Source organism: Protopterus annectens, chromosome 1.part1, assembly GCF_019279795.1.
Source record: "Protopterus annectens isolate FY-2018-M chromosome 1.part1, PAN1.0, whole genome shotgun sequence".
NCBI lineage: Eukaryota > Metazoa > Chordata > Ceratodontiformes > Protopteridae > Protopterus > Protopterus annectens.
The window spans coordinates 59,143,490-59,163,841 of record NC_056726.1 but is presented as its reverse complement, the minus strand read 5'-3'; the positions used below and the strand labels follow the sequence as shown (position 1 = coordinate 59,163,841).

Here is a 20,352-nt window from a genome sequence, read left to right as displayed (position 1 = left end):
GACCAGCAGAACATCCTGGCTTCAGTCCCAGGTTATGCACAGGACTAAGCAGTGGGGGGCTCCCACTTCCAAATCAGGGAGTAGTAAGACTCCCTCCTATGGTAAAATGTCTCAATTACATAACTTTAAAACTTCCAAGCACTTCTCAACTGACTGCTCCTTTAGGGGGAAAGATTGCTTTGCAGGTAAAAAACTGGGAACTCATTACCCAGGACAAATGGGTTTTAAATATGGTTTCACTAGGATACAGATTTCACTTCCACACATTACCAACCCCAAATGGTTGGCCAGATCTACCCCCAAATCAGTGGGCAGAGGCTCAAAAGCAAGTACTCTCTCTCTCTTAAGCATAAAGGCTATTCAGATTATACCAGAAGAGGAAAAGGGACAAGGTTTCTACTCGAGACTTTTCGTACTACCCGGAAAAGACAACTCATGGCGTCCTATTCTGGACCTTTCTATCTTAAACACCTTTTTGGTGATTCTAAAATTCAAGATAACTCTTCACCAGTTTCTTCCTATGCTAGGCAAAGTGGCCTGGTTGGCAACACTGGATTTAAAGGAAGCCTACCTGCACATCCCAATCAGGGAATCTTGCAGAAGATACCTACGCTTCAAAGCAGGCTACATGTACTATCAGTTCTCTGCACTGCCCTTTGGCTTATCTACTGCGCCCAGGGTATTCACAAAGTGCCTAGCTCCAGTCATTGCATTTTGCAGGCAAAGAAATATTCAACTATACCCATACCTGGATGATTGTCTAATTCAGGCAGAAAGCCAGGGCATACTTTTGAATCATCTGGCATTTGTACAAAAGGTGCTAACTTGTCTGGGGTACACCATAAACCAAAAAAAAATCATCTGGTACTCTGTCAACAAATTTTATTCCTGGGAGCAAGCTTGAACACAACTTACCAGATGGCTTTCCTCACGCCAGAGAAGCAAATTCATTTGACAACTTACTTCAAACTAGTAGCCACAAAAACCCTGCTGTCTGCAAGGCAAATAATTCAAGCCTTTGATGTTCATGGCCTCCTGCATTCTACTAATTCCATATGCAAGACTACATATGAGGAAACTACAATGGTATCTAAAAAGCCTATGGTGTCAACATTCTCAGGATCTAGAAGCAATGATTCCTTGCCTATGGTTAGAATTCCTTTGGTGGGCAGAGGCCTGCCACCAAAACAAGGGACTACCATTCACTCTACCCCCTGCCGCCCAAACCCTAACAACATACACATCAGACTATGCATGGGGGGCTCACTTGGCAGGGAAGTGCATTCATGGTAAATGGAACCCAAGTCAAATGCACCTGCATATCAATCAAAAAAGTGGTAGCTGTTCAGAATGCTCTGACAGCCTTCAAGGACCACATTCTTCCAGGACAAAATAATGGTAAAGACGGACAACAACACTGTTATGTGGTACATAAACAAGCAGGGGGGTACCCATTCTTACCCTCCCCCCCCTCTGCAGACTAGCCATGGCTCTGCGGAACACAGCTTTGAGCTTCCAAGTGCATCTACAGGCTCAATTCCTGCCAGGAAAACTAAATACACTGGCAGACAAACTAATCGGAAATCTCATGGACCCACACGAGTGGAAACTGGAACCAAAGACTTTCAACATGTTGATAAACAAATGGGGGAGCCCAGATGTAGACCTGTTTGCCTCCCCCCAGAACTACCAATTGGACAAATTCTGCACAAGGACTCCCCGTAAAAAAGCTTGGAAAGTGGATGCTCTGTCCTTCTGCTGGAAGAATCTACCAGTTTATGCCTTTCCTCTCCAAAGTACTACTAAAGATCAAATGGGACAAACCAAGGATGATACTGATTGCACCAGACTGGCCACACCAACACTGGTACCCCCTCTTGCGCAGTGCATCACTGCCAAACCCATGACACCTGTCTCAGACCCCCTACCCTGCTGTCACAGCAGGAGAGCCGGATTCTGCACCCCCAGCTTCAAACCCTGAACCTGGCAGCCTGGCTAATTACACTAACCTCTCTGTTACCATCCCTCAGTAAACAAATGTTGGATGTCATTTTGGAGGCAAGGAGGCCTAGTACTAGAAAATCTTATGCTGAAAAATGGAAAAGATTCTGTGCCTTATGCTGAAAAATGGAAAAGATTCTGTGCCTGGAACCTAACTCAAGGGATGGCCACAGCAGTGCACAGTTTCCCTCAGATTCTTCAATACTTAACTGAGATGCTTCACAAGGGCCTTTCCTTTTCCTCCCATCAAAATTCACGCATCAGCCATTTCAGCTCATTACAACACAGAACCCACCCCTCTTTTCCCACCCACTGCTCAAGCAGTTCCTCAGAGGGGCCAAACCACCCAGGAGAGTTCCAACTCCAGCCTGGGACCTTAACTTTGTATTGGAAAAACTCACTCTTCCTCCTTTTGAGCCAGCTGCAAGTGCAGAGTTAAAATATCTTTCTTGGAAAACAGCTTTCCTTTTAGCAATCACTTCAGCAAGAAGGGTATCTGAATTACAGGCCCTTATGGCAGTGGAGCCTTTCTTTCTTGCCCAAGGTGGTATCCAATGTGGCCCTTAATCAGTCCATTCATTTACCACCCTTCTTTTCTAATCCACAGAACAAAGGGGAACGGATACTGCACACATGAGATGTGCACAGAAAACTTAGATTTTATTTGGACAGGCTAAACCTCAAAGGAAATCTGAACAACTGCTGGTGGCATTTGCAGGGGCAGAGGGGAAGGCCATTTCAAAGCAAACCATTTCTAAATAGATAAGCCATTGCATTCATTTCTGCTATAAGCACCATGGAAAACCTGTCCCACAGGGGATTAGACCCCATTCAACCAGGGCTGCATCTACCTCTACAGCCTTTTTCAGAGGTGTCCCTTCCAGAGACATCCTAGAAGCTCCTACCTGGAGTTCTGTACATACTTTCACCAAGCATTGCCATTTGCCAATGTTCTCTAAATCCAGAGCTGGCTTTGCCACTGCAGTCTTGCAGGGCCATGTAGCTGGTCCTAATGCTATCTAAATTCCTCCTCCCATACTTAGCTTTGGGAATCTACCCAAATGTGATGACTGCAACAGTGAAACATGAAGAACATAGTACAGTGTATTCACCTTTGCAGTCCTGGTTACCCTCCCTCCAGCCCCCTGACTTGTTTTGTCTATACTTCGACTCTCCTTTACTATGCTTAAAAGGTTTTTGGTGCATTTGCTTTTTTGTTGGAGGTATAACCTTGTTATACACATATATATATATATATATATATATATATATATATATATATATATATATATATATATATATATATATATATATATATATATGTATATATATATATATATATATATATATATATATATATATATATATATATATATATATATCTATAATAATTGCTTCCCATTAGGAGGGTACCTGACATCTGGGGCAAGAAAAACTGATGTAATGGTGTCGGCTGCAAGCTTTATACCCCTGACTACCTGACATCATGGAAGATGAGACAGCAACCGACACAGGACCCCCAAGACTTTGATAATCAGGCTGTCTAAGGGCTACTGGAAGCAGATAACCCAAATGTGATGACTGCAACAGTGAATACACTCGAGCATCTACATTTATTATGAGTGTACACAACTGTATTTTCTGTCAAAGATAGCCCATGCCTGATGTGCCCCCGGGAGCACCCAGTGGAGAGAAACTCAGTTTGCGAATCCCCCACAGTCTCTCCCACTGATGAGGTCCCTCACAAATGCACGTGTAAAAAAAGGCACTTGGACAACCCCCCAGAGTCCCTCACAGATGACACTGACTTGGAAGAAGGGGAGGGTTTCCCCAGGTCACCCCCCCCCCCCCCCCGGAGGATGTCTCCTTCAGAGACTTCATGGAAATTCTATGCCAAAAGAGGGGGATGGTCCACCCAAAAAACAACCCCAGACAAGTGTATGTTCCTGTAGGCATTTGGCACAGGCCCATCTACCTCCTGGCTGTCGTCCCCTGCCACCACCCCACTGGTGGACCTTAATACATCTAGGGCATGGAAAGAACCGGACACCGACCGGAAAAAGTCCTTAGCCCCCCGCAGGACAGAGTCAGCTGGAGTAAGGGGTCCCCAGTATATGCTGTGGTGGTGGCAGCTGCTGCCAAGAAAGAGCTCGCTCAGGAGTGCTCTGCTGTCCATCCTCCTGACAGAGAGTCGTGGTCGATGGATCATCTGGGGAAGCGAGTTTATGCTTCAGCCACCTTTTTCAAAAGGGCGCTGAACTATATGGCGCATGTTATTCGACTTCAGCAAGACTTTGTCAAGGAGGTTGCCGAGTCACCCCTAGAGTCCACTTCTGCACAGAGCATGAAAATGTTCTCTGCGTACATGGCCACTCTCAAAGCAGTTACAAATACGTCCATGCGTCTCCTTTCCCATGCCACCAAAGGGGCCGCTAGGGCAGCCATGTCCATCATTGCCATGAGGCGCCATGCCTGGCTTTGGCTATGTCAATTCTCAGAACCCTTTAAGGCATCCTTTGCGAATGCTCCCTAAGATAGCTCTTCCCTGTTTGGGAAGTTCATACATGAGACACTAGTCCAGAGTGAGAAGGACAGGAAGACAAAATGTCTGCCGTCGGGATCAGCTTCTCTGCCCCTCAAAGATCCTTCTCAAGGAATCAGTGAGGGGCAAAGATGATGTGGTTCTGGAATTCTCAATTCTCCCGGGACACTCAGGACTCTCCTTCGCCCAGAGGCAGAGGGGGTTACCACTGACGCTGGCCCAGATGCAGAGGGGGTCTAAAGAACTTTTGGGTCCAGAGAACCATTCACAGACAGACCCACGCAGCAACCCTGAAGGGGTGCCTGGCTGCTCATATCTGGAAGCAGTCAGGGGCCATCCTTCGTTACACCCAACAGAGTGCGAGTCAATTACAACATTTCGTCTGGTGTTAAAAATCATATCCGGAGGTTATTCCATACCATTGGTAACACCACCCTCACCTAACAAAACTCCTCCCGGATGTGCCACCCGCACAAAGGGAGGAAGCAGCACTGGAGATAGAAATGCTGTTAGAAAAACGAGTCATCCAACCCGCCACCCTAGATCAATCCGGATTGGACATCTGTTCAAGGATCTTTTTGGTGCCAAAGAAAACGGGAGACCTTAAGACCCATTCTGGAGCTTTCCATTCTGAACCTGTCAGTAGCCAAGGAGAAATTCCGGGTGGTCATGCTACAGTCCATTCTGCCCTACTTGCAGGCAGAAGATTGGATGTGCTCGATCGACCTCCAGTACACGTACTATCACATCAAAGTGAACAGGCCCTCTCGCAGGTTTCTTCGCTTCTGGCTGGGGGCCAGTCATCAGTTCAGTGCCCTACCCTTTGGTCTCACCACAGCCCCCAGGGTGTTCACCAAAGGTCGTGACGGTGGTAGCGGCCCACCTGTGGTTTTTGAGAATCCAGGTTTATCCCTACCTGGACGATTGGCAGCTTACTGCCCCTACCAAGCATCTACTATAGCAGGCCAAAGATTACTTCCTTCTAGCAAACAGACTGGGCATTACAATCAACATCAACAGGTCGTCGCTGACTCTAGTTCACAGCTTACATTTCATTGGAGCTTGGGTAGACACCATACAAATGAAAGTCTTTCTCACTCTGTAAAGGGTAAACAATTTGAAATTTTACATATCTTACCTTCTTCATTCTCACCGTCCATCAGCGGAATCAGTTCTGCAGGCCTTGGGTTCCATGGCAGCCACTATCAATCTTCTCCCCTTTGCACGTCTTCACATGAGAGTCCTCCAGTGGACATTAGCAGTTCGGTGGTCCCTATTGGACCTGTTCTTGTCCCATCTGATACACATATCTCAGGCTTGCACAGAGTCACTTCTCTGGTGGACTCTTTCCCCAGAACATGTCCAGGGACGTCCCTTTCTTCCTTCCTTTCCCACAACCACAGTGACCACAGATGCCTCCCAGCTAGGGTTGGGCATTGCTTGGGAAGGACATTCCAAGGCATGTGTCCCCTTCCGAGACCGACTGGAATGTCAGTGTCCTAGTGATGAGGGTGGTTCTTTTAGCATTGCAGGCCCTTCATGCTTATCTTCCTGTAGGGACTATTGCCATCCAGTCAGATGTCAGTGGTCTGGTATATCAACAAGAGGGGAGGAACCAGATCTTACTCACTTTGTTGAAGTCATGAGAGTGTAGGAATGGGCGGTTTCCACCATCTGCTTTCTGGTGGTGAGACACATTCCGGGACGGTCCAACATCCTAACAAACAGGCTCAGCAGGTCTATTCTGATGCCTCACGAGTGGTCTCTGAATCCTTCAGCAGCGGAACAGATCGCCCTCAAGTGGGGCTGGCCTTGCTGCGATCTCTTCGCATCTCCATTCAGCGTGAAGTGCAGCGAGTTCTTCACTCTGAACCCCCCTCAGGGGGAAGGCCCCAGAGATGCTCTAGTTCATGCTTGGCCTCCCGGTCTTCTTTATGCTTGCCCTCAGTTACCTGTCATTCCGAAATTTCTGCAGAAAGCTGTCAGGCTGGGGAGCACAGTTATCCTCATCACCCCATTCTGGTCTCATCAAGTCTGGTTCCCCTCCCTATGGTCTCATCCTGTACTTCCTCCATGGATCCTTACCTCTCACCCCTCAGGGGTCCCTCACCCAGACCTGGACAGTCTGAAACTCACAGTTTGGCTGCTCCAGTTCCAGTAATGATTAGGACTCCCGGTTTATCCTCTCTGGTTAAAGCCATTCTGGTGGTGACCTGTAAATCTTCTACCAGAAACATATACTGTAGTAAATGGAAATTTCTCTATCTGGGCCTCCCAACAGAATCTAGACACCTTTTCAGCTCCAGTTCCAGCTATTCTGGAATTTGTCTGGTATTTTTCAGCAGAGTGTGAGTTCTTCTACTGTTAGAGTGCAACTGGCTGCCATTTCTAACTTCCGTTTGGGTGAAAACATGGCTTCCTTAGCTTCCTCTAAACTCTGTAAGACCTTCCTTAAGGGAACTTTTATGTTACGACCACCAGTGAAGGATCCAACTCCGCCTTGGGACCTCACCTTTGTCATACAAGCCCTAATTCCTCCTCCCTTTGAACCAGCAGTGTCAGTAGACTTGCAATTCCTTTCTTGGAAGACTGCCTTTTTGGTGGCCATTACTTTGGCCAGGTGGTTATCGGAACTTCAAGACTTATCCATTAAAGTTCCTTATATGGATTTTCATAAGGACATGGTTTCCCTACGCACGAATCCAACCTTCCTTCCTAAAGTGTCTTCTGAGAACAATATTAATCAAACCATCAGTCTGCTTGTTTTCTTTCCAAACTTCCAAAATAGAGGTGAATATAAGTTACATTTGTTGGATGTACATAGGCAATTGAGGTTTTACTTGCACAGAATTAAACCCTTCTGGAAATCGGATCAACTGTTTGTTTTCTATTCAAGACCCTTTTTAGGCAAACCAGTTTCCAAAATTACCATCGAGAGATGGATTCCCCATCCATTCTACAGGCATACTCTGACAAAGGCATCTCCCCGCTGGGCCTGATTAAAGCCCATTCCACTAGATCTATGGCAACTTCGGTGGCTTTCTGGTCTAGGATATCGCTGGATGACATTTGTTCCGCAGCTACTTCGTCCTCATCTCATACCTTTATTTCACATTACAATTGGACATGGTATCCAGGGGCAGAGCATGTTTTGGGTCCACGATGCTCCATAATATCCTTCCATGAGGGCCACCCAGATAAAGGTAGCTGGGGACTCTGTCCCACAGGTTGAAGATCAAATGAAGTCAACTACTTCAGATAAAGAAGTTATGTACTCACCATAATGTTCCATCTGAGTAGTTGTACTTCATTTGTCTTTAACCATCCATCCCTCCTTCCTCCTGACCTTCCCACAATTGTCCTACTTTGATATTTGGGAGAGATGCACACTCGTGGCTGCCCTGCTTATGTTTGTTGTAGATTATCTGAACCTTTAGTGGTAAGGTTTTCTTGTCAGGTTTATGCTTCTGATTCAGAAAACTCAGTCTGAGGGAAGTGGGAGATGGAGAGGCATTATGGATGGGGGAGGAGCTTGGATCAGAAGCTGGTGATGTGGCCGTATCTAATCCGATCTGGATCCGAACACCCACAGGTTGAAGACAAATGAAGTACAACTACTCAGATGGAACGTTATGGTGAGTACATTTTTTTTTTTTTTTTTTTATGACTTGGTGGGCTCTCCTCCCCCCCCCCCCTTCCAGGGGATACCCCAGGCCCCCTCAAGCCAGCTCCATCTTTCCCCTCTATTCTGCTTCACCTCCAGGCCCAGGGCACCATTGAAGATGTCCCACTTCAAGCAGGTAAACAAGGGGTTTTACTCTATGATGTTTTTGGTCCCAAGAAAAGATGGTCCTTGGAGACCAATTATGGATTTGTCCATACTCAACCTTTATCTCAAGATTCACACCTTCAGAATGCTCACCTTGCAGCTGCTGTTGCCTCTCATTCCTATTAGACTTTTATGGTATCCCTGGATCTGAAGGACGCCTACCTTCACATTCCTGGTCATCCCTGCTACAGGGAATTCCTACATTTTTCAGTAGGTTCCTTGCATTTTCAATTTTTAGCATTACCCTTTGGGCTCTCCACAGCTCCCAGGGTGTTCACAAAGTGTCTAGCACTAGTGGTTGCCCACTGCAGAACTCAGAGCATTCAAGTATACCCATATCTAGATGAACTGTTAATACTTCACCCAGGACCTTTACACCTTGCAACATCACCTACACCTGGTGACCAGAACCCTGGCAGACCTAGGGTTCACTTTCAACCACGAGAAGTCCCACCTGACCCCTAGAAAAGATCTAGCTTTTTTCTAGGGTGCAGGATAAGAACTGACAAGATGGCAGCTTTCATTCCCTGCCAGTAGGTAAAAAACCTTGCTGTACCCTCAGAAACTTCTCTGTCTTCAGATACTTTCAGCCAGAGAATTCCTGAGAATCCTGGGCCACATGGCATCCTTGATACCAATGCTTCCTCTGGCAAGGCTGCATATGAGGAAGATCCAGTGGGTACTAAAGACTCGTTGGAACCAACATTCTCATCCTCTGGATATCTCCCTCCCCTTAATACCTTACCTGAAGAAAGAGTTGGAATGGTGAATGGTGGATTACAGCCATCAGTCTCAACCAGGGCATACTGTTGCAGTTACCTCCACCCTCACAGCAAATCTTCACAGATGCTTCAGACCTGGGTTGGGGGGCAGTGTTACAACACCAGCAAAAACTAAGCAAAGTGCAGGGAGAGTGATCTCCACTCAGGCAAAGGGACCACATCAGCATCAAAGAGGTGGGGGCCCTTTTACTTAGCACTACAGATCTTCCAACCAGTCCTCCTACCAGGCACCTTGAAAGTAGTCACAGACAATATGATGGTCTTTTGGTACATAAACAAGCAGGGGAGACAAGGACTTACCCTCTTTGCAGCCTAGCCATACAGATTTGGTCTCTAGCCTCAACTCTGCATATCCACCTGCAAGCAGTGTACATTCCTTCAGCAGAGAATGCAATGGCAAGACACTCTCAGCAGAACTTCTGCACCCTCTCACGAATGGATGCTTCACAGAGAGTTGTCCCTAGATCGTGTACACAAGTGGGGTATTCCTCAAGCAGACTGGTTTGCCTCCTCCCAGAACAGGCAGATGCCTCTGTTTTGCATGAGTGATCCACATCCCCACGCCTGGAAAGTGGGCATCTTCTCTCTCTCTCTCTCTTGGGCAGGTATGTACCTTTATGCCTTCCCCCCATTCAGATTCAAAAGGTCCTCCTGAAGATTCAGAGGAACAAACCAAAAATCCTGCTGGTGTCTCCCTTCTGGCCATGACAGCATTGATTCCCCCCTCTTCACCTTTTAGCCAAGGGCAATCGCCACAGGTTACCCCACCATCTAGACCTACTCACACAAGACAGGGGGTCCTTAATACACCCTCAGGTGAGCAATCTCAGGCTGACTCTATGGGTGATAGGGTTCTGATCCCCTTCAGGCACCTGTACTTGGAGGATGTACTCACTGTCCTGCAGGAGGCCAGGAAACCCAGTACCAGGAGGAATATGTGGCAAAATGGAAAAGATTCTCCAGGTGGCATCATAAGAAAAAACAGGACCCATTACTTGTTCCTGTACCCATGGTCCTTTTTTACTTGTGTGAGCTTCTACATTCAGGACTAACTTACTCTTCTGTTTAGGTTCACTAGTCTGACTTTTCCCTTTGTAGAGGTTAAGCTCCTTTTAAAAGGGGTCATCCATATCAGGCCCCCTCGTAAGCCAATGTCTCCTACTTAGACCTAAATTTTGTCTTGGAAAAACTCACTTTACCTCCATTTGAGCCAGCCCACTCTGCTTCATTAAAACTGTGTACCTGGAAAACCGTACTGCTGGTGGCCTTCACATCCACCAGGAGGGTATCAGAAATTCAAGCCATGATGGCCGTCCCTCCTTACCTCATCCCATAAAGACAGGGTCTCCCTCAGGATTAACCCTTCCTTCATGGCCAAGGTGGTTAATGAGCTATCCTTGAGTCAGACCATTAACCTTCCTGTCTTTTTCCCTTAACCTCTAAATTCCTCTGAAAGAACGCTGCATTCTGTAGATGAGCACAGACAACTCTGGTATTATCTGGACAAGACTAAACCCATTAGATTGTCGGACCAGCTGTTTGTCTCCTTTCACCCAAGGGCCTTGGAAAAGGCAGTCTCTAAACAGACCGTACCTTCATGGATATCTAAGGCCATCTCTGCATGTTACTCCTTTCACGGTAAAGCCGTATCTGACAGTGTGAGGGCTCATTCCACTAGGGCAGCTGCCTCCTCAGCTGCTTTCTTCAGGGGGGTAGACTACATTTCTATCCTAGAAGCTGCTAACCAGATCATCAGTCCATACCTTTACCAGGCATTACAAACTAGATTTGGCTTCTAGGGCCAGAAGTGGGTTTGCTAGGTCCATTCTACATGGTCTTCTAGACCAGGGACCTCATCCTTCCTCCCAGGCTCATACCTAAAGCTTTGGTACTCTCACTACAGTTATGAATACTGCAACATGAGAGTAGAAGGACATAGAATAGTTGTGTTAGAACTTACCGTAACCTTAGATGGTCTCCTCTTCCATGTTGCGGTATTCATTCCCACCCTCCTACTCCCTGTCTTCCTATTTTAGCCACCTGAGGAAATAGATTTTTCTCAATCTACCAAACCTCAGCATCAGGCATATGCCTCCATGAGGCATCCTTTGACCTGGTCTTTCATGTGGGTCTGAAAAGCTTCCATCTTCCTCTTCATTGCTTTGAGGGGTACTACTGTATGCGGCAGTCCATTCTGGAGTGGGTATGTGCAGACGTCACCTTTATAGCCAACGTCGGTTTATGGCTCTCACATCAAACTTCACATGTACCCCTGACCCTAAGACATTGGTATACTAGCTGGATATCCGGTGCTGCAGTCAGCAACCTCCCAACAGTTATGAATACTGCAACATGGAAGAGAAGGACGTCTAAGGTTATGTTAAGTTGTTACATGACTATTCTTTCTGTCCCTACAGGCCATTTGTATTCCTTCAACAGTCAGTGTTCTCGCAGACTCACTAAGCATTTCTCTGGTAGACCCTCATGAGTAGATATTGAACATGGAGGTCTTCTTGACATAGTCAACAAACTGGGTGTCCCTCAAATAGACCAGTTTGCCTTCTCTCAGAACAGACAACTTGAGCTGTTTTGCCTCAGGACCCCTGTCCTCAGGTCTGGAGAGTATTTGTCATGTCCGTCTGTTGAAAATGTTTCCCTCTCCAAACCCCAAAGGTCCTTCTGAAGATCCAAAGGGAAAAACCAAAAATCTTACCAGTGACATATTTTTGGCCCTGGTAGCATTGGTTCCCTCTTCTCCATTTAGCCAGGGGCCATCACTTTAAAAGTTACCCCATGATGTGAACTTCCAAAATGGGCATATCCCAGTCTGAAGTTCAGGCACCAATTTTCAGAGGAGGTGCCCTATGACAGGAAAAAAACCTACAGCTAGAAAATCTTTCATCTCCCAAGTAGAAATGATTTTCGATCTGGTGTCGGAAAACAATAAGACCTTTCAGGTGGAGATTCCACTTATTCATTCATCGTTGTGTGATTTACTAAAATGTGGTCTAGCCTATGCCTCCATTAAGGCACACCTGTCTGCTGTTTCCTTCTGCATGCATCTGAACCCTTGGTTGCTCTCCAGAGCTGAAGTCAAAGCATTTTCGAAGGCATCCTCACCTAGAACACACCAAGTAGGCCTGTTTTGCCCCCTTGGGATCTGCACTTTGACTTTGAAAACTTTACTGTACCACCTTTGGAACCAGCGGCCCACCACTTCATTAAAATTTTGTATCTGGAAAATGGTCATGCTGATTGCTCTCACCTCTGCCAGAAGAGTTTCAAACTTTCAAGCCTTTATGGCCATTTTTCCTTTTTCTCATCTTAGGGTCTAACCCTTCCTTTATGCCAAAGGTACTAAATGAACTGTCCCTTAACCAGACCCAGTATTTGCTTGGCTTCTGTCCTAGCCCACAAACAAGGGAAGGATTCCTCTTCTTCCTGGATGTGAACAGGACAGAGCTTTCAGGGAAAAGAGACCAGATTTTTAGCTCCTTCCAGGTGGTTAAGTTGAGCAATCCTGTCTCCAAGCAGACCATCTCAAACTGGATTTCTAAAGCAATCTCCTTCTGTTGCTCCTTGCATGGCAAACCCCTGTCTTAATCAGTGAAGGCTTATTCCACCAAAGCAGTCTCTTCATTTGGAGCTGCCTTCTAAGGCATTGACTCCAGATCTGTTCTAGAGGTGGCTGCCTTCAAAGACATTGACTCCAGATCTGTTCTAGAGGTGGATACGTGGTCGTCAGATCACATGTTAGACACTACAGAGTGGATGCCTTTTCCAGACCTGTAACCTCTTTTGCTAGATCTTTCCATTTAGGAGTGGTAGACAGCTCCCCTGTCTCAAGCTCTTTTATCTGTACTGTTTAGTTTTGGGAATTGCCCATCAGTATTGGAATACCGCAAATGTCATTCAAGGAGAGACCTGTATGGTTCTGTAAGAACGTAGCATAACAGTTGATGTCCTACTGACCATTGTTGCAGTATTGCACATTTCCCTCCAGCCCCCATCACATGGTCTCTCTCTCTCTCTCCCTTATGGACCAAGGGAGGAACATTTCCCTTCCACTTTATTTCTATTTGGGATCCTCCAGCTTCTCCTGGCTATAGATATTCTGAGGATATTGTGTGTGTATATGCTCACTTATGTACCCTTTCACCTGCGAGATGAGGTCATATGCTGGAGATATGTTGCCCCAAGAAGATTTTTGTTTTGTTACACCCACTGAACGTACATCTGGTTACCTCGGGCAGGGTAATCCCCCTCAGTATTGGAATACTGCTGTTCTCAAACCTGCTACTTAAGCAGTTCTAAATGTAATCTCTTGGAAAATTTTCTTTTGGTGTCTGTCACCTCTGCCCCTAAGAGCTCTGGAGTTTCATGCACATTATTGGTAAGGTACAAAGTGTGGTACTTCACAAGGATCAGGTGTCCGTAAGACTAACCAATATTCTGCCTAAAATGATGTCATAATCATCCTTAAGCCAGTGCATTCATATTATTCCCCCTAGGTAGATCCCAGTAGCAAAAGAAGTTCACATGCTGTTTAAGTGTACAAGTTTCAGAAAACGAAACATCTGATCTGAAGTAGGCAGACTTCATTCGGATGCAACCTGTGGGTATCGGATCCAATTCAAAAGCTTAGGCTCCAAGCTCCTAGCTCCTCCCTGACTGACCTCAGATTTAATTCTAGAGCTCTGGCGTGGTTTTGAGATAAGTGTAGTTTTCTGACAGGAAAATTGTTCAAATTCTCTTTTTTTGTTAAAAATATAGTTAGTGTTGTGTGTGGTTAAGGCTTTCCTCCTCTTTAGTTAATTTTTTGTTTGTGTGTGTGTGTGTTTAGGCCTTAGGTGTAATGTCTGAAGCCCCTAAGGCTGTCTCTGTCCCCAGCAGATGGCCACACTGGTAACAAGAATAGCTTGGGGTTGAACACCTGTCTTCTGGTTGTACCATTTGTGCAGGGTTCAACCGTTAGTGCTGGCGGGTCTTTACCCCCAGATACCCTCTGCCCTCCAGTCAGCAACTTGTTGCTGTGAGTTCTCCTCCGGCTGGGACTCAACCTCCCTTAAAATTGCCGGAGGGGAAGGATTCTACTAGGGAGAGACAGAAGGAGAGGCACAGGAGAAGCACCAAGAGGTCTCCTGGACCCGAGGAGGAGGATTCCAGGAGGTCACCGAGACGGTTCTCTAGGTCTGGCCTCCTCTAGATCGACTTTTCGAGCTGATATGGACCGGATGATGAGGAAATTCATCCAGGCCCAAATGCAAATGGTGCTCCTAGCCCCCAACCGGGAGGGATTAGCTCCTTCTCCGACCCATACCACGGGTTCGCAGATTTGGATCCGGGGTGGGTCGGAATCCGCCCCATCCCTTGAGTGCAGGGAGCTGGTGTATGGAAAGGGCACTGTCTTCCTGCCACGGCTCCATCCCGCACTCCTTTGCAGTTGGGCCAGGCCCCCACCAGCCGGTCCCAGGGATGTCCCAAGTGGTTAACATCCGGCTGAAGAGTACTTGAGTCCGTCACTGAAGACACGGACTTGGATGAAGGGAAGGCTCCTAGGTCACCCCTGAGGACGCCTCATTTGGAGACATCATGGAGATGTTAAGGATCAGGGGGTGGTCTGCCCTGTGTTCTCCCTTCTACCTCTTGGGTGTCCCTCCTGCTGACCCCTGGTAGATCATCCGGACACCATTGAGCCTATCCATTCTTTCTCCTCCATCAGACCGCACCCACTGGAGTAAGGGTCCCCAGTTGATGCCATGATGATGGCTGCAGCCACGAAGAGGAATTGGCCCAGGAGAGTCCATCCTCCGGGCAAGGAGTCATGGATCGCATTGGGAAGCGAGTGTTTAGTTCAGCGACCTTCTCTTTGAGAGCTGAACTACATGGCACATGTCATTAGGATGCAGCGAGATCTGATTAAAGAATACGCTGCATGAGTCCATCTCGAGTGAGGATAAACAGGTTTACTCCACCGGATGGCCACTCTCAGATCTGTATCCAATACATGCTGCTGTCTCATGCTACTGAGGGAGCCAGCGGAGCAGGCCTTGTCATGAGGCAACAGGCCTGGCTCCGCCATTGTGATTTAATGCCCCTTTCGATGGTTCTGCCTTGTTTGGCAAGACTGTTCGCGACACATTAGTCCAGATCAGCTCCCCAGAGGTCCTTCTCTAAGAACCAAAAGGGACAGAAGAAGATGTGGTTCAGCAGTCCCAACCTGCTCGATAACCAGTCCCAGAGGAGGACGGAGAGAGGCAGGGGGCTCCTGGCAATTTTGGGTCCAGAGAACTTCTCTGAGAGACCCACGCAGCAGCCCTGAAGGGTTGCCCGGCTGTCCGTCTCTGGAGGCAGTCGGGCATGCACCTGACTTCTTGGGAGTCCATAACAACAGACAGTTGGGTGCTTCACTGTATCCAGAGGATATTCAATACCCTAATCAAGATTCCGCAGCCTCCCAGATGTTCCACCCGAGCAGCTGCTAGAAAAGAGCCATCCAGCGCGGCCCCCCAGACCAAGCCGGATTAGGGTTTTACTCCAGGTTCTTTTTGATGCCAAAGAAGACAGGGGACTTGAGACCATATTTAGACCTCTCCCTGTTGAACCTGTCAGTTAACAAGCAAAAGTTCCGCATCGTCACCCTGCAATCTATACTCCCTTTTGAGGGAGACCGATTGGATGTGTTCCATAGACCTCAAGGATGCGTACTACCACATCCGGATGGACAGACGACCCAGGAGGTTTCTACGCTTCCGGCTGGGAGCCAGTCACTATCAGTTGAGGGTCCTCCCTTTGGTCTCACCTCAGCCCCCAGGGTGTTTACCAAGGTGTTAGCGGTGGTAGCGGCCCACCTGAGGCTCCAGGGATTACAGGTCTTTCCGTACCTGGACGACTGGCTCCTGACGGCATCATCAAGGCATCTTCTGTGCTCAGCCAGGGATTACTTCCTTCAACTAGCACCAAGGCTGGGCATCACGATCAACTGGGGAAATCTTTTCTGAATCCAACTCAAATTATAGATTTCATAGGAGGAAGGCTAGACACCAGATCAATGCGAGCCTTCCTCACCCCAGACCGCATCGCCAGCCTGAGGTGTCATGTGACAGCAATCCTTCAACCTTCACCAACTGCAGCTTCGGGTCCTGAGGGCCCTAGGTTCTATGGCGGCAGCTATCCCGCTTCTAATTCATGCGTTCTTCAATGGACCCTTCAAGTTCAGTGGTCTCTTTGTGAACGCCCGAGTCAGCAGAGCGCAGGGACTCCCTTCTGTGGTGGCTTCTTTCTCCGAAGCCCCTAGCAGGAAGACCCTTTTGCTGCATTTCCCGAGCCACAGTGACCACGGACGCTTCTTGCCTCGGGTGGGGGCATTCTGGAAAGATGGTCCAACGCACGCGGAATGCCACAGAGACGGCATTGGTAATAGATGTCCTGGAAACGAGCGCGGTGCTCCTCGCGCTGCAAGCACTTCACCACGCTCTTCCTACAGGGACTATTAGACAGACAACATGTCCGTAGTCTGGTATATCAACAAGCAGGGAGGAACCAGGTCTTATCCCCTTTGTCGAGAGGCCATGAGAGTCTGGGAATGGGCAATTTCCACCAAACGCTTTCTGATAGCAACGCACATTCCGGAAAGTCCAGCATCCACAAGCTCAGTCGCACCATCCTTTCTCCACACGAGTGGTCCTCAATCTTCAAGTAGCGAAGAAGATTTTATCTTTTGCTTCTCCCTCAAACGCCAAATGCGACAATTTCTTCGCTACTTCCCCACCAGGGAGTTCCCGAGGATGCTCTTGTGCATGCTTGGCCTCCCGGTCTCCTTTATGCCTACCCTCCACTTCCTCTGATGCAGAGGTTTCTGCAGAAAGCCAACAGTTTGGGGAGCAGAATGATTCTCATTGCCCCATTCTGGCCTCGACAACCTTGGTTCTATGGTCTCACAAAATCAATCCACCATGGATTCTGGATCCAATATCTCATCTCTCACCCTCTGGGAATGCCAGTTCCCAATCTAAGTAACCCTGAAGTTGACAGCTTGGCTGCTCCAGTTCCAACCTTAATTAGGACTCCCGGTATCTCTTCACCGTCAAAGCCATTTTGGTGGCTGCTCATAAACCTTCCACCAGACAGGTTTATCGGAGCAAATGGAAGAGGTTCTCTATATGGGCAGGACAGAGAACTGTGGATCCTTTTCAGCACCTATCTCTGCTAGATTTTCTAACAGACCTCTTTCATCAAGGGGCCAGTTCTTCCCTATCTCGCATTATCACATCGGACAGGACACAGCTCCCCTTATGACAGCGAAATTATGCAAAACCTTTCTCAAAGGAGTTTTTTTATTAAGACCTCCAGTCAAGGAGGTTGTACCGCCTTGGGACTTGTCTTTAGTCCTGCAGGCCCTTACTGCTCCTCCCTTCGAGCCTGCAGCTTCTGCTGATTTAAAATTCCTTTCCTGGAAGACTGCCTTTCTGGTAGCTATCACTTCAGCCAGAAGGGTGTCTGAGCTTCAGGCTCTTTGTGTCAAACCGCCTTACCTTTCTTTCTTTCCCTGATAGGGTGTGCCTCAGGACCAATCCATCTTTTCTTCCGAAGGTCTCTTCTGAATCCAATATTAACCAGTCAATCAATTTGCCTGTCTTTTTTCCCAAGTATTCAAACAAAGGGGAATACAAATTGCATTCATTGGATGTTCATAGACAGTTACGTTTTTATATTAACAGGACAGCTGGCCACAGGAAATCAGATCAGCTGTCCTTTGCTAAATTTGGGTAAAGCAGTGTCTAAAGTCACTCTATCTAAATGGATTGCTAATTGCATATTGCAGGCATATGACACTTCAGGCAGACCTGCCCCTCAGAGGGTTACGTCTCATTCTACTAGGGCAGTTTCGCCTTTAAGTCCCGTGTTTCGTTGGATGATATCTGCTGCAGCTACTTGGGCCATACTTTTATTTCTCATTACAAGGTGGATGTTGTTTCTAGAGGAAGAGCATCCTTTGGCTCAGCGGTGCTCGAACATCCTTCCATGATGGCAAGATTCAGGTAGCTAGGGACTCTGTCCCACAGGTTGCAGACAATGAAGTCTGCCTACTTCAGATTTAGAAGTTATGTACTCACCATAACGCTCCATCTGAGTAGGTGACTTCATTCTCCCCTGACCTTTATAGAGCGAGTATTATGCTGTTTTTAGTATACTGTGGTCAGTATTTGAGGCAAACTCAATCTGAGGTCAGTCAGGGCTTGGCAAGGGGTTATGGGTAAGAGGGAGGAGCTAGGAGCTCGGAGCCTAAGCTTTTGAATTGCCGGCTCGGATCCGAGATCGGATCCGATACCCACAGGTTGCATCCGAATGAAGTCACCTACTCAGATGGAACGTTATGGTGAGTACATAACTTCTAATTTGTTTTTACACCAGAATGAAGGGTCTGATAGTTGCCAAGCAAAACCTTCTGCGGGTGGATTACTAACTGCATTGTTTCTTTTTACTGTGTGACGAGCATGCACATAATGTTGATAAAGGCTACTACGTCAGGGGCTTTGCTGCTTCCATTGGTTACTTCAAAAATGTCTTCCTTATAAGCATTTTTGCCATAGTCACTCACTTTTCATTTGTACCTTATGCCAAGCCTCATTTCTTGAACCGTGAGTGCAGGAAGTCAGGCTTTTCCTTCATTACATATCAAGGAGCTAGATCTCCAGTGTTGGCAAAAACTGATTAAAGAAACCCTCTTACTTTAAAAATGCAGCAATGCAAAATGCAGAACACAATTCAGCATTTTCGGTCCATTGCTTGATAATAATTTGCTTTTTATTTACTTGATGTTCCGACACTTGAAATACTGTTTTGTAATTGTATTTTTTTGTTTTTTTTTTTCAGGGAGGTGATGAAGACTTTGAAACAGTATATCAGCAGTGTGTTAGATGCTGCAAAGCATTCCTTGAAAAAAATTCTTAGCAATTTGCCAGCAAAGAAGATTTCTAATGTATAGTAGCATCATACTTCATGAAATGTGTACATTGTTTTTGAAAATTTAGAAGATAGTTTCATTTTAAACTCAGCAGTGATGATTTACTGACACTGAAAAATGCAGTTGTTTGTAAATAGGGGGGATTCTTTTGTCTTGATAGTTGTTAAATGAAGGTTTTGGAACAGTGGCAAAGTTATGTGCTCTAAAAAACAAAATAAAATTTACTTTAACATGGGATCAGTAGTGTCATGCTCTAAACCTTTGCTTTTAACTCTGATCTGTGTTGTACTGGTTTATATGAAAATCATCAATTTTTTATTGACCTAAATCCATGTTTATTGATGTATTGGAAAACAGACCTGTGCCTCTGAAAAAGATTTAGCGAATGGAGTGTAGAGATTACAGTCCTTAAAAACAAGGACAAGTTTGTTAAGCACCCCTAAATGCTGAGGATTGTCAGAGGATAGTGATGGTTGGCAGAGGACAGCAGCAGATAAAACAGCCTTAAAAATGTTAGAGACTTCATTTTACTACACTTGGACATTTCATTCTGGCACACTTTTTGTTTATAACAGCTTTTAAAGTAGTTTGCTCTTCAAGGGACACTTCATTTCTGCCTGCTGTCTGACCATGCTTAAAACTGTTTCACCAGCTTTGAAAGTGAATAAACCACTTTGCACTCCTTACACTTTCTTTTCTGTAACTTGGTGGTACTTGGAGCAGGTAAAGCTCCATGCACTACAAAAAATTATGATGGGGTCAATTATCATAACCCTTTTATTATGTGTTTTAGGCTTGGCTGCCAAGATTCACCTCTCGAGCTTTGCTCCCTGGGTGAATTTCTTGGCATCCATGCACTCATTAAAATACATTTTTATTATGGACTCATTTTTATTGACTTAGATACAATGTGCTTTTGGTTAGTACACTGTACGGCCAAGCTAGTGACTTGTTCTGTAACAACTAAGCTCCATGTATATTGGTTATACCACAGTAGCTGCATTGTACAATTTGTGAATCTCCTGAAAACTATCAGTATAATACAGGATGCTGGACTGTAGCATTCAGAACATTCTGTTTACCTGTTTAGAAAAGCCTTTAAGGCTGGTTTAGCAGCTTCTTTGGGCTCCAGGCACTTAAAAATGTAGTATGCCAGCAGTTCTTGAATTGCTTTATAGCAATTTTTAAATTGATAACTTCTTACCATATTTTATTGATTTTCCTGGAAAAG

The 20,352-nt window shown here is 46.4% G+C and overlaps 1 protein-coding gene across 2 annotated transcripts in view; it reads left to right on the top strand.

The window, feature by feature from the left end:
* Positions 1 to 19,356, top strand: part of ACP1 (acid phosphatase 1) — a 350,036-nt gene extending 330,680 nt beyond the window's left edge. For both annotated transcript variants that reach the window (XM_044073601.1, XM_044073597.1), the window contains exon 6: positions 19,031 to 19,356. In XM_044073601.1, coding sequence (XP_043929536.1) covers positions 19,031 to 19,108 — 78 coding nt within the window. In that variant the 3' untranslated portion in view covers positions 19,109 to 19,356. The remainder of the gene's footprint in view (positions 1 to 19,030) is intronic.
* The last annotated feature ends 996 nt before the right edge of the window (positions 19,357 to 20,352 follow it).